This window comes from Pteropus alecto, unplaced genomic scaffold (genome assembly GCF_000325575.1).
Source record: "Pteropus alecto unplaced genomic scaffold, ASM32557v1 scaffold105, whole genome shotgun sequence".
Lineage (NCBI taxonomy): Eukaryota > Metazoa > Chordata > Mammalia > Chiroptera > Pteropodidae > Pteropus > Pteropus alecto.
In genome coordinates this window covers 7,550,123-7,562,818 of record NW_006436294.1, presented here as the reverse complement: position 1 = coordinate 7,562,818, position 12,696 = coordinate 7,550,123, and the positions used below count along the sequence as shown (strand labels likewise).

Genomic DNA, 12,696 nt, shown 5'->3' with positions numbered 1-12,696 from the left:
GTGCAGCCCGGGCCACTGCACAGAGCACGTGAGTCCTGGGCGGGGTCTGAGGAGACGGCAGTGGGCACCGTGGCTCCTGCGTCTCGTAGCCACCAGCCACCATGAGACAGCTCACAGGCCGTCTCTCCCTGGCTCCGGCAGGGCCACAAGAGCCAAAAGACAGACTCAAGCAGCAATTGACACAATCAAGACACAGGAAATTGGACCTAAGGACCATGTCCAGAAAACTCCAGCAGGCTGGCCCCCACACCTTCTCCTGGGGCGTCACCTCTTGGGGCGTCCCTCTCCCTGTCATCTCCTAGGGCATCTCCTTCCCTGTCACCTTCTCCTAGGATGTCCCCCTCCCTGTCACCTTCTCCTGAGGTGTCCCATTGTAGCAGGGTAGCTGCTTGCACATCTCCAGGCTCAGCTGACAAACCCACGTGTTGTCAGACACGGCGGCCAGAGTGTCCCGAAGAAACTGCGGGCAGAAGCAACACCAGTGAGGGCCCGAGCCCAGGGGTCCCAGAGTGACCTCAGGGTGGCGCCATGCCATGGCTCTGAGTGGTCTCTGGGTGACCTTTGAGTCCAGGCAGAGAGAACCCTGTGTAGTCAGACACACAACAGGCTAGGGCTACAGTCCTGGGCCCAGCAGTGTCCAGGACAGAGGCTGGCAGAGGCAGTCCAAAACCCGTTGCCTGGCTGTCACAGCAGGATGGGAAATCTGTGGGGGATGCAGATCGTCCTCACCCAGAGAAACCCGCCGGTCCCCCTGTGCCTCCCCCAGCAACATCACTAGGTCAAGGCAAGCAATACAACCCTAGGAAGGTACAGTGTGCCAAGCTGTCCCCACACAGGCCAGAAAAGGTCTCCACGCCCAGGACAGGCGGCACCCGCGGTCTCCGCCTTCTCTCACCACCAGCAGCTTTTCCTCCCATTCCTTCTGTGACAGGGTGTCCGCAGAGTGTTCTGAAATCATGGGTCGCCAGTCAGCCTAGCAGGTGGCCCGTCAGGAGTAGGGTGCTCAGCTGCCCTCCCAGACCCCGCCAGCACCCCATACCTGGCCCAGGCCCTGCGGGCTCTTCCAGTGCAAGAAGAAAGCCTGAGCTGGCTCACATCCCAGGTAGCTCCCAGGGGATACCCAGCAGGAAGCGCCCTCTGGCCTGCTGTCCAGACCCTTCCCTGAACCACAACGAGGGCTGTTTCTCCCAAGTTACAACACCCTGGTCCCCACAGGCTGGCGCTGCCGCCGACTGGCAGAAGCGGAGTCAGAGATGGAGGGGTCCGCACCACCCCCTCACCGTCCAGGTACTCCAGCAGCAAGGGGATGGTTGTCGCCCACCGCTGACCCAACGAAGGGTGGATGTCCCGGTGCAGGACGTTCAGGAGGCCCAGTGAGGCCGCCCCGCGGCCGTCCCCATGGTAGGGACTGGAGGACACGGTCTGTGAGAGGTGAAGGAGGGAGTTCGCAGCACCGCCAGACCGTCCCACCGTCCACAGGCGCGGGAATGGAGGCAACCAGCGCCCCGAGACGCGAGGCACCGGCCTGTCCTCGGCATGAGGGTGCGAGGATGGGAACCCCCGCCCGCCACGAGAGGGAGCCCGTCCCTCGCAGGGCGCCGGCTGTCAGGAGAGGTGAAAGCAGAGCGCGGCGCCACGCTGCTTACCAGGAGCCGTGTGGCTATGGCGTAGGGAGACGGCAGGGTCACTGCAAAGGAGACAACACACTCAGGGGCGGACTGGGGATCTGGGACGACGGACGGGGTGGGTGACAGGGCTTGGAGGGGCGGAGGCAGGGCGGGCCTGAAGGCAGGGCTTGGGTCTGGGGCGGGGTCCAGGAAGGGGACAGAGTCCCTGGGCAGGGGCCGGGGTCGCAACTGGGTCTGTGGACTGTCACGGGCTTCGCTCACCGTTGCCATCGTACTGGATGAGGAGGGCGCCGGGCGCGGCCTCCTGCCTCTTCTGGGCCAGGTGCATGAGGCTCCGGCAGAGCGGGGTCAGCGCCCCAGTGAAGCGCACAGGGGTGACGAACTCGAGCAGGTACGGCCAGAGGACCTGGGGGCAGCGCCGCAGTCTGTCTCGGAAGCACAGCTGCAGGGGCGACAGCCTAGGAGGGGCTCCCCCCCGCAGGCACTGTGCGCTCAGGACGGTCGGGCCTGTGCTGCAGGACATGGCCCCACATCGGGAGGGGAGTGGTCAGTCACGGTGGAGGGGGGGCCCCGCGCCCACACACTCACGTCGCTCATCCTGTCCACCGTGGTGCTGACCAGGTAGAGGGTCCTAACGCTGACGGCGCGCACGCTGTCGGCCGGGAGCTCCTCGCTGCTGGGGCCCGCCGTCTGAGGCTGCTGGGGAGGCAGAGCAGGGTGGTGCCGCCCGCACCCCTTGGTCCTCCAAGGTTACAGGGCAGGTCGTGGGCTCTGGGCCCTGACAGCGCAGCCAAAGTAGAGGATGGGCAGACTGGCAAGCCCGGCTCCCTGGGAAGCTCGCGGGCACGGGGACAGCCTCTGCTCCAAGCGTTCTGCTGTGCCTCGCTCTCACGCTTCTCAATACCAACAGCAAGCACCGAGCAAGAGTAAGCCCGCGGCTGTGACAGCTGCGCCACCTGTCAACACCTCTCGCGTAGAGACCAAAGGCCACAGAGAAAACACAGGGATGCTTAGGCTTCGAATAACAATTTTTAAAACACACTCTGAAAATGGACCAAATACTCTTTATACCAAACAAAACAACTCTGAAAGCCTGACCATCCACTAGGACAAAAAAAATATCTCAACAAACTTAAAAGCGGAAATACACTCGGCCAGATTCGACGCAGACCGTGCGATGAAGTTATGAATCCACAGCAGCCGTGAACAGCTGCTCACCTAGAAAGCTCGCTCAAGAGAAACATATAACTGGAATAGTCCTTTGTCTATTAAAGAAGTTGAACTTGTGGTTAAAAACTTCCCAGCAAAGAAACCTTTAGGCCATGGCTCCACTGAGGAATTCTACCAAAGACCTAAGGAAAAGTAACACCAATCTTCACAGAAGCTTCTAAGGTAGGGAGGAGACAAGAGAATTAAAATGCTCATTAAGCCTCACTCAGAGACTGCCCCGTGCGGGTCAGCCCCGCAGCCCACAGCAGCGCCGCCAGGCGGACGCCCGCAGGACGAAGGGAGGCTTCCGCTGGGGTCGCCAACAGCCCGTTCCCCACACCCTGACGGGGAAACAGGGACCAAGAGTCATTCTCTGCGGCCGAAACCACGGGACACACGCGTCGAAGGCTGGGCACGGCCAGCAGGCCTCTCTCGCTCCACATTCTTACCTTTCCACCCACATCCTCGCCCCCTTCCTCACCGCGTGTCCACAGCGAAGGAAACGGGGAAACAGAGTCTGTAAACTGTAACTCACAGGAACGAAAGGACGATGGAGAAACTGGGGTCCCTCTCACGGTCTTCCTCTCAGTGCTCTTTGCTCTGCCCCTACTCACTGCCTTCCCACGTCTCCCTTGGTCCCTGTCACTCTGCCTTTGGACTCTAACTTCAGCACGTGTGTTGAATTCTTTCCACACTCTCCTAAAGGACCCTCCTCTTCTCTAGGTGCGGGGTTTAGTCCCCCACACCCATTTGCCGTCTTGCTTCTAGAAACTAGAGGAGGAGGGAACACATCCAAACTCGCTTAATGAAGGTCTAGCGATACCAGTAAAAGAGTGTACAAGGAAGTACAGACCAACATCCCTCCTGAAGAGATGAAGATGTCTCAGCGAAATCGCCACGAATCACACCCAGCAACATATGCACAGGGCAAGTCGTGACCCAGCAGGGTTTGTCCTGGGGCTGCAGGGCTCAGTCGGCATTTACATAGCAATCACCCAGGTCCAAGGGCTGAGGGCAGGGTCTTCACAGTAAAAGACTGTGCCCCCCACCCCAGATGGAAACAGAGCACTCATGCTCAGCACTGCACTGCTGGTTCCAGGCAATGCAACTGGGCAGAGCAATGAGAGGCGCTTGGACTGGAAAGGAAGAAGACACGACGTTCCATGCAGAGTCCCGCAGACTCTGACGGCAAAGCCACAGGAAGCAAGGTTGACCTGTAAAAGTCAGCTGCAGCGCCACACGCAAGCAACGAACAATAGAAGATTGAAATGAACAAAACCACACGACTAAAATGGCACTAAAGATAAGACAGTTACGCATCTGACAAGATATGTATGGAATCTATATGCTAAAAGTCACAAAAGCTGAAGAAAGACGTCCAAGAAGGCCAGAGTAAATGTGGAGAGGAGCGCTTCCGTGGACTGAGGGACACGACGTCATGAAGGTACCGACTCTCCCCAGATGGTCCACAGTCACCACAACCCCAGCCATCATCGCGACAGGCTCATTTTTGTAGAAATCAATGAGATGATTCTAAAATCCATGTGGAAAAAAAGCCAAAGAACCGTAACTGTAACCGCCGTACAGTTAGGAAAGAAGGCCGGGGCCGGAGAGCTCACGCCGCTGGACCTGGAAACCTACGCCGCACCTGTGGCATGACGGGCTGTGCAGACAGAAGGACACACGCAGGTTACCGGAGCGAAACAGAGTCCACAGGGTCCCTTGATTTTTGACAAAGATGCAAAGGCAATTCCTCGATGCAGAAGAAGAGTCTTTTCAACATGCATGCTGGGACAATAAGCAGAATAACAAGCCTCAACCCACACCGCACTTCAAACCAACATGAACTCAAAATGGATCACAGACCTAAATGTAAACCCTAAAACTTAAAACTTCTGGAAGAAAACCCAGGAGAAAACCCTCCCAACCCTGGCTCAAGCAAGGATTTACTAGCTAGGACACCAAAAGCATGATCTATAAGCTAAAAAACTGAGACGCGGGACTTCTAAAATATTAAAACTTCTGCTCTTTGAAAGATACCGTTAAGAAAATAAAGACAAGCACACAATGGAGTTGTCAGAAAATATTTTCAAACCACAAATCTGACAAAAGACTTGTACTAGAATGTACAAAGAACACTCAATACAAGAAAACAAGCAATCCAATTCAAAACCAGTGAGACCCACAGCGAGATAACAACCGGCTGGAAAAGCTTAAAACAGAAACACAACACTGACTAAAAGCCCCAGTGCTCACAGACGTGGCGTGCAAAGCGCTGCGGCCGCCTCGGTAGACAGTGGGAGCTTCCACGAGGTCAAACACACACCTCCCGGCAGCCGCGGCGGCCGCATCCCTGGGCCTCACCCACGGTGGACCAGCGCACGCCCGGCCCCCTCCCCTGAGGGGTCCTGGGCTTTATTCATCACAGCCACCTTGGAAGCCATGTAACTGTCCTAGCGCTGGTGATGGACAAACAAGCAGACAACAGAACACTACCCAGAGTGAGAACGAACAAATGACCGATCTATGTGACAACGCAGAGGGCTCAAACGCTCACACGGCGGATACACAAGAAGGAAGCCAGACTCGGAGGGCTCTGAGCCGCACGATTCCGTCTACGTGACACTCCAGAAAAGGTGAACCTCAGGGACAGGTGACAGTGGCCAGGGCCTCAAGGCGGAGAGGTGGCCACAAGGAGGCAGAAGGAGTCTGTGGTGCTGGCATGCTGAGCGTCCTGACGTGACGTGACGTGGCAGTGGCTGTGTGGCCATGAACTCAACGGCACACTTAAAAAGGAGCCTCCTGCTGTGTGCCAGTCACGCTTCGGCAGCTCCGGCTTGTAGAGCACGTTGGGGGAAAGAGCACAGACGAGACGGCAAAATCATAATAAGTGATAAGCCATTCTAATCTCAACAGACTTCTCTGCAGACGCTCTGGGGGAACCCAAGGATTAGCGGAGGCTTGGGGCCCCTCCGCTCTCCCCCGGCGCCGGGACCCGCCTGGCCCTGCCTGGCCCGCAGCCCACACGGGGCTTGCTGGCCTCTGCGCCCACGCCCTTGAAGGCCCACGGCTGGGCCTCTGCCACACTGCTCACCTCCCTTTGCAGATCAGGCCAACCCGTCTCGGAGACACCATCCTTCTTGGGTTTTAAACATTTTGTCACGGACATTTTGAAATATACACAAAAGTAGAAAGACTGATACAGCGAAGGCTCGACTGTCCATCCCGGCTGCCTCCTGCTGCCCCCGCCCAGCAAGCAGCCGCTGCTTTCAAAATGACTTAGATCCCTCAGCTTCCCTCCGCCTCGAAATGCTGGCGAGGGATCGAGAGTTCACAGTCAAACCCTCTGCATCCAAAGGAATGAGGCGAACACATCCCCTGCGGGAGTCTATCGGTTCCAGCACCGAGAGGGCTCTTCACCCCAGAATACAGCGCGGCAGCCCCACTAGCCCTGCCAGCGGCCTGCCCACCCGCCTCGATCTACTCTGCCCCCTCTGCAAGGAACTGGGTCTGCTCGGTCGCTCGAAACAGAAAAGCCCACAGAGAGCTGAGGGCCTGTCTGGCCTCCCCCTTCTGGTCCTGCAGCAGAGGCAGTGCACCCCAATTGGAACCCAGGGCCGCTGCAGGGCACACGCCCGAGGCCATAGTCACCTACGTGCCTATGCTCTGGCTGGGGCCCAGCAGCTCCCAGGGACTTTGCTCCCCACCCAGCTGACAGCTCGCAGCCGGGAGCAGGGTCCGTGGCCCTTACCTCCACCTCGGGGGGCAGCGCGCACTGCTGCACGAGGTACTCGACCAGCGCCTCGCCTCCAGGCTGCTCCAGGTAGCCATGGTGCGCCATGGCGCTGATCACCTGCACCACTGCCCGCTTCACCTGCGCAGAACCGAGCAGGGAGCGGCCTCAGAGGCACGGCCCCCAGACAGCCTGGCTTGGGGGCACGAATCTTACCCTTTCCTCTGCCTGCGGCTGTGCCTATGACTGAATGTACACCTACCTGCGCAGGCAGGAATATCTGCACCTCTACCGGCGCCCACCCAGCCCCACCTTCCTCATGGCCCCAGGCCACAGAGGTGGCCTCCTCGCCAGCCTGTGGATGTGCTCCCATGGGGGCTGCTCTCCTGCCCTGCAACCTCCCGCCCCTCCCGGCACAGACTCGTGCTTCTCTGCTCCAGACACACAATCTGCAGCTGCCAAACGCCTGGAGTCCTGACTCTCCACCAACCCGCCTCAGTGACTCCACCTGGGGGCACAGCCAGGTCACCCTCCTCCCAGAGCTGGCACCTTCTCCAGGGCCACGCAATACCAGCTTGGTCTCCTGGGGGGCTGGAGACTGAGGTCAGCCACACAGGCGGCCAACCAGGAGTACGTGCCAGCATCCCCGATAAAGACCCTGGATGCAGGCTGGGGCTTCTGGGGTGGCAGCCTCCGTGAGAGCTGCCACATTGCTGCCACAGGAGTAGATGACTGAGCCTCTTCCCCTGGAGGAGGCTGCTGCGTCTGCTCAGTGTGACAAGCCATAACTGTGAGTGACAGCTCTCATGGTTCTGGAGCCCTCCTAGAGAATTCTCTAACCTGAGGGTAACTTTGGAGACTAACGTCACACCTAGGGGACCGTGTCAGGACTGAGATGTGGGAGGTCCCTGCTCTTGCGCACCCCCTGATGCTTAGGTCTGGCCCAAGGGGCTGCTGCCTGCTCAGTGGTGGCCTCAGATGCTGGCTGGGCCATATTCCCTATAGTCACTCGCTGGGGAGCCCGGCGGCCCTGTCTTACCTTGCTGTTGGTGTCCAGAAGGGGAAGCCTCATGGCGGAGAGGATGAAGGGCTTCTTAACCTCCATCTGAGCAGCTGCAAGAAACCAACAGATAGCTCAGTGTCCCCACTGAGACCGACGCCAGGCAGCCTGTCCACACCTCGAGTCCCGAGGCCCTGTTGCCAGGGCTTTGGCCTCGGCATGGCCCTACACCCCGGCGGGGGGCACATAAGCAAAAGCCCACCCCTGTCTCTTGGGAGACCAATAACTCTTTTTCCCAAATAACATTTTATCCCACTAAAAAGCTAGATGGTTGGTAGTTTGGGGCAGCAGGAGAGTCAAAGACATCCGAACCAAGAATTTTATAAACAGCAAAACTGACCATCAAGTATAAAAGCACCAAGAAGCAGAGACCAGGGTCAGGTCCCAGGGCCCCCGTGGGACCCAATGGAGAACGAGCTTCGACAGCCAGAACGAGCAGAGGTGCGACCTCAGCACGGAGGGGCACCGCATCCACAGGCACGCACTGCCGCCCACCCAGGGCAGACACCGCACGCGACTGCTGAGGCAGCAGGAGGCCCGGGAGCACTCCGGCGCGCGTGTTCTGCCACTTTGCAGGTGGTGGCGGCGCCGGCGCTGCTCCAGCGTTAGGCTTGCGTGCGTTACAGGAGGCAAAACAGCAAGTGTGGGAGATTCTCGCCTGTCAGGCCTGAGAGCCAGGCTCTCGGGCTGGGAGAACGGACGCGGCGAGAGGAGAGTGGGGCAGGCAGACAGTAGAGGAGGGGGACTTCTACTGTGGTCTGGGGTCCGTGTGCTCACTCGGCTGCGTTGGCATGCATGCGCACGCGTCTGCTGCAAAGGCCCAGGAGCAGCGACCGCCACGGCGTGAGGAACACCCCAGCACCAAGCTGCTGTCTTATTAAAAGATGATTTCTCGCCGAAGGAGACGGGCTTTATGGAGGAATGCTGGGGCAAGAAATACATGAGACAAGCCTAGAATGTCAGCCGTCAAAGGACCCAGAGCTCAGAGGCTCCCACTGCCAAAAATGATGCAGCTGGAGCTTCAGTAATGATAATAACTGCAATGAATCGAAAGCCCTCAAATCTGTTAAAATCCATGAACACTTATAAAAGAAAGGGTCACCTCGGGAAGGTGACAGGGAACAAACAGCCTACAAGCAAACGAGTCCAGGACCGACCCTGCTGTCCAGAAGTGAGCCGCACTGCGGGGCGGGCAGACAGTAGAGGAGGGGGACTTCTTCCAATCAAGGTGTTCCAGCTAATCAATGACAAAGAAATGAGAGAATTAGAGCATCAGCCAACTTGCCCCCAGGCACTGAGCATCAATGCTGCCAAGGTCACAGGACAGAGAAAACCAGAAGCATGTGCCTCCCAGTCTTGCCAAAGGGGCTGAACCACAGTCTGATCCTGCCTCTGAATCCAGCTGCCAATTTGCAAGAAATTCAGACAGAAGAGAGAGACATGTTGACCTTGAGGGCACGGTCTGCACAACTCAGCTGTGAGAAGCTCTACAGGCAAACAGCCCAGGTTCTCCCCAAATTACAAGAGAAAGAAAAGAATGGACAAGGGACCTGTAGCTCAAAGGAGACTTAAACATGGGGCGCTGTTCAATGGGGACGGTTTCTGGGGATGGGGACCCTCGATGGCCCTACAAATGGCTGGATGGTAAATTGTTGTGTTTCTCAACAATTGTAAACAGACAAAAACACCAATGACTGAGCCTCCAGAAAAAGGAGAGACTTAAGCACAGCTGGCCCTTGAACAAGGCAGGCGTCAGGGGTGCCCACCCCCGTAGTCCAAAACCCACGGATAACATGCGACCCCCCCAAGACCTCACGACTAGTGGCCTGCCGCTGAGCGGGGCCTTACCGACACCATGAACAGTCACGTAACATGTATTTTGTGCGTTGCAGGTGTCGTGCACTGTGTTCGCACAGTACACTGGAGAAAAGAACGCGTCACTAGGAAGGTCATGAGGAAGAGAGAACACACTCAGCCAACTGAAAAAGACCGGCACGTAAGTGGACCGTGCAGTTCAAACTGTGCTCGGAGGGGCCGCGGGGGCGGTGATTTCTCTACCAGGCGTGACCAAGCCGAGGCACCTCAGGGCCTGCTGCAAACTATCGGGAATTGACCACTATAAAATCAGGACAACTGTCGCTTATTGGTGGGTGCAGGAGCATGACTGGGACAGGGTGCAGGAAAAGGGCTTCCGGGGTGACGAGTGCACTTCGAGAGACCTGGCAGTAGACACAAAGGTGTTTGTCTCAGAACATGTCATTAAGCCATATGCGGAGAGCGGGCAATGCGGCTCCAAGCTGAGGGGCCCCGAAGGCTGTGGCTCCCAGGAGCCAGGCAAGGGGCGTGGCACAGAGTCTCCCTCCCAGCCTCCAAAGGAGCCAGCCCTGCTGACATTTCGATCTTAGACACTTAGATCCCAGGGCTGAAACAACAAATTTCTACTGTTTAAGTCACACAGTTTGCAGTGCTTTGTTCAGGTGGCCTAATAATGCACAATGTCCACCGAGCACCGCAGCAGTGCATCACTGCCAGCCAGGCCTGCCTCAAGAAATAGGAAAAATCCCAAATAAACTATCTAACTCTACACCTGAAGGAACTAGAAAAAGAACAAAACCCAAAGTGAGTAGAAAGAAGGAAATAATAAAGATCAAAGCAGAAATATGCACAATAGAAATTTAAGAAATAGAAAAGATTGGACGTGGCTCTATAGTGTAGTGGTTAGAACGTCTGCTTTACATGCAGAAAGTCCTCGGTTCACACCCGAGTGGAGCCATGGTCCATGGTGTACAGCCACAACGTCTGCTTTACATGCAGAAAGTCCTCGGTTCACGCCCGAGTGGAGCCACGGTCCATGGTCTACGGCCATGCCACCCTAAACAGGCCCGATGTCTGATCTCAGAAGCTAAGCAGGGTCGGGCCTAGTTAGTACTTGGATGGGAGACCACCTAGGAAGACCAGGTGCTGTAGGCATAATAAAAAACTTAAAAAAAAAAGAAAAAAGAAATAGAAAAGATCAATAAAACTAAGCTGGTATCTTTGAAAAGATAAATAAAATAGACAAACCTTTAGCCAAACTCATCAAGCGAAAAAAAGAGAGAAGTCCCATATAAATAATATCATGAATGAAAGAGAAGTTACAGCCGACAACACAGAAATACAAAGATCATGAAAAAATACTATGAACAATTTATATGCCAACATATTCAACAATTCAGAAGAAATAAATATATTTCTAAAAGTATATAACCTTCCTCGGCTGAACCAGGAGACAATACAAAATCTAAACAGGCCAATTACTAGCAATAAGATTGAAGCAATGATGAAAGATGTCCAGCAAATCGAGGCCAGGACCAGACGGCTTCACAGGTGATTCTACCAAACACTCATCGAAGAAGTAAGACCCGTTACTCCTAAACTACTACAAAAGACTGAAGAGGAAGAAACACTTTCAAACTCACTTTCTGAAGCCAGCAGTGCCCGAACACCAAAGCCAGATGAAGACACTGCAAGAGAAGAAACTTACAGGCCAATGTCCGTGATGGACATGGACGCAAACTTGTCAACCAAATGGCAGCAACCCAGATTCAGCAGCACATTGACGCATCACACTCTATGACCGAGTGGGATTCATGCCAGGACTGCCAAGGTGGTTCAGCACCTGCCCATCAACATGATACATCACACTAAAAGAATAAAGGATAAACCACGTGATCATCTCAGTGGATACAGAAAATGTGTTCGACAAAATCCAACATTCTTTTATGATAAAAACTCTCAGCAAAGTGGGAGTAGAGGGAACATAGTTCGACATAACAAAGGCCACATACCACAAACCCGCAGCGAACACCATACTCAAGAGGGAAAAGCTAAGAGCTTTCCTCTAAGATCAGGGCCAACATGAGGCTGCCCGCTCTCACCGGTCGCATTCCAGAGTACTGGAGTCCTAGCCAGAGCAGTGAGGCGAGAAAAAGAAATAAAGGTGTCCAAATCAGAAAGGAAGAAAAAAAACTATCATTATTTTCAGATGACATGTTATCACATATAGAAAACCCTAAAGACCCTACCAAAAAAACTATTAGAACTCATCAATGAATTCAGAAAAGTTCTGCAGGATACAGACTCAAATATAGAAGTCTTTTGCGTTTTTATAAACCAATAACGAACGATCGGAAGGAGAAATTAAGAAAACAATTCCATTTATAATTGCATCAAAAAGCCTAAAGTACCTAGGGATACATTTAACCAAAGAGGTGAAAGACTTGTACTCAGAAGACTGTGAAGACCGAAGCAGGAAACTGAGGAGACGAGCAGATGGAAGCACACGCCGTGCTCACGGAAGGGGCAGCGCTGTTCGAATGTCCTCGCAACGTGAAGCAGCAGCAGTCGGTGCAACCCCCGTCACAACGCCAATGGCGTTCTGCTCAAAATTAGGACTGGCCATAAAAGTTATACGGAACTACAGAAGACCCCAAACAGCCAAAGAAACCTTGAGAAAGAACAAAGTGGGAGGGATCACACTGCTTGATATCGAACTACACTATGAGGCCACAGTAATCAAAACAGCACGGTTCTGGCAATTTCATCTTCTGTCCGGTTCTCCCGACACCATTCATTGAATAGACTTTCTCTCCCCGATGGCGTGGCTTTATTCTGTTCTGTCCCATGACCTGTGTGCCTGTTTTGTGCCAGAAGCATGGAGACACTGAATGTCCGGGTGGAAACAGACACCCGTGAGAGCACCAAGGCCAGATTGCTGCGCCCAGCACTGCCCCCGAGCTCCACTGCAAACATGGCTCGTCACTTCCCAAAGGACCGGGTGGCAGGCACTTCATCCTCCGCGTACTCACCAGGAAGGGGGTGGCTGCACCTTCTGCATCTGAGGCGCCGTCCCCAGGGAGCCGGTGTGCTGCAGGCAGCTGTCCAGGCCGCCACTGCCCTCCCGGCACTGCCCTTCCCAAGCCGCTACCTCCTCGTGCCCAAAGCCCGAGCTGCCCCATGTCCACGGTGCTGTTTGCGACCCAGCACCAGCCCACAAGCCCACGGGATGGGGGTCAGCACGCCCGCTC

The 12,696-nt window shown here is 55.4% G+C and overlaps 1 protein-coding gene and 1 pseudogene across 1 annotated transcript in view; one reads left to right on the top strand and one right to left on the bottom strand.

Annotated features, from left to right (window-relative positions):
• MROH1 (maestro heat like repeat family member 1) overlaps nucleotides 1-12,696 on the bottom strand; it is a 47,639-nt gene that overhangs the window by 20,271 nt on the left and 14,672 nt on the right. Inside the window, exons 13-20 of the mRNA XM_025047582.1 lie at nucleotides 7,610-7,683; nucleotides 6,595-6,711; nucleotides 2,217-2,327; nucleotides 1,890-2,034; nucleotides 1,647-1,687; nucleotides 1,281-1,422; nucleotides 896-948; nucleotides 353-460 (exon numbers count right to left, since the gene is read on the bottom strand). Of these exons, the coding sequence (XP_024903350.1) occupies nucleotides 353-460; nucleotides 896-948; nucleotides 1,281-1,422; nucleotides 1,647-1,687; nucleotides 1,890-2,034; nucleotides 2,217-2,327; nucleotides 6,595-6,711; nucleotides 7,610-7,683 (791 nt within the window). The remainder of the gene's footprint in view (nucleotides 1-352; nucleotides 461-895; nucleotides 949-1,280; nucleotides 1,423-1,646; nucleotides 1,688-1,889; nucleotides 2,035-2,216; nucleotides 2,328-6,594; nucleotides 6,712-7,609; nucleotides 7,684-12,696) is intronic.
• Nucleotides 10,485-10,600, top strand: LOC112480581 (annotated as a pseudogene).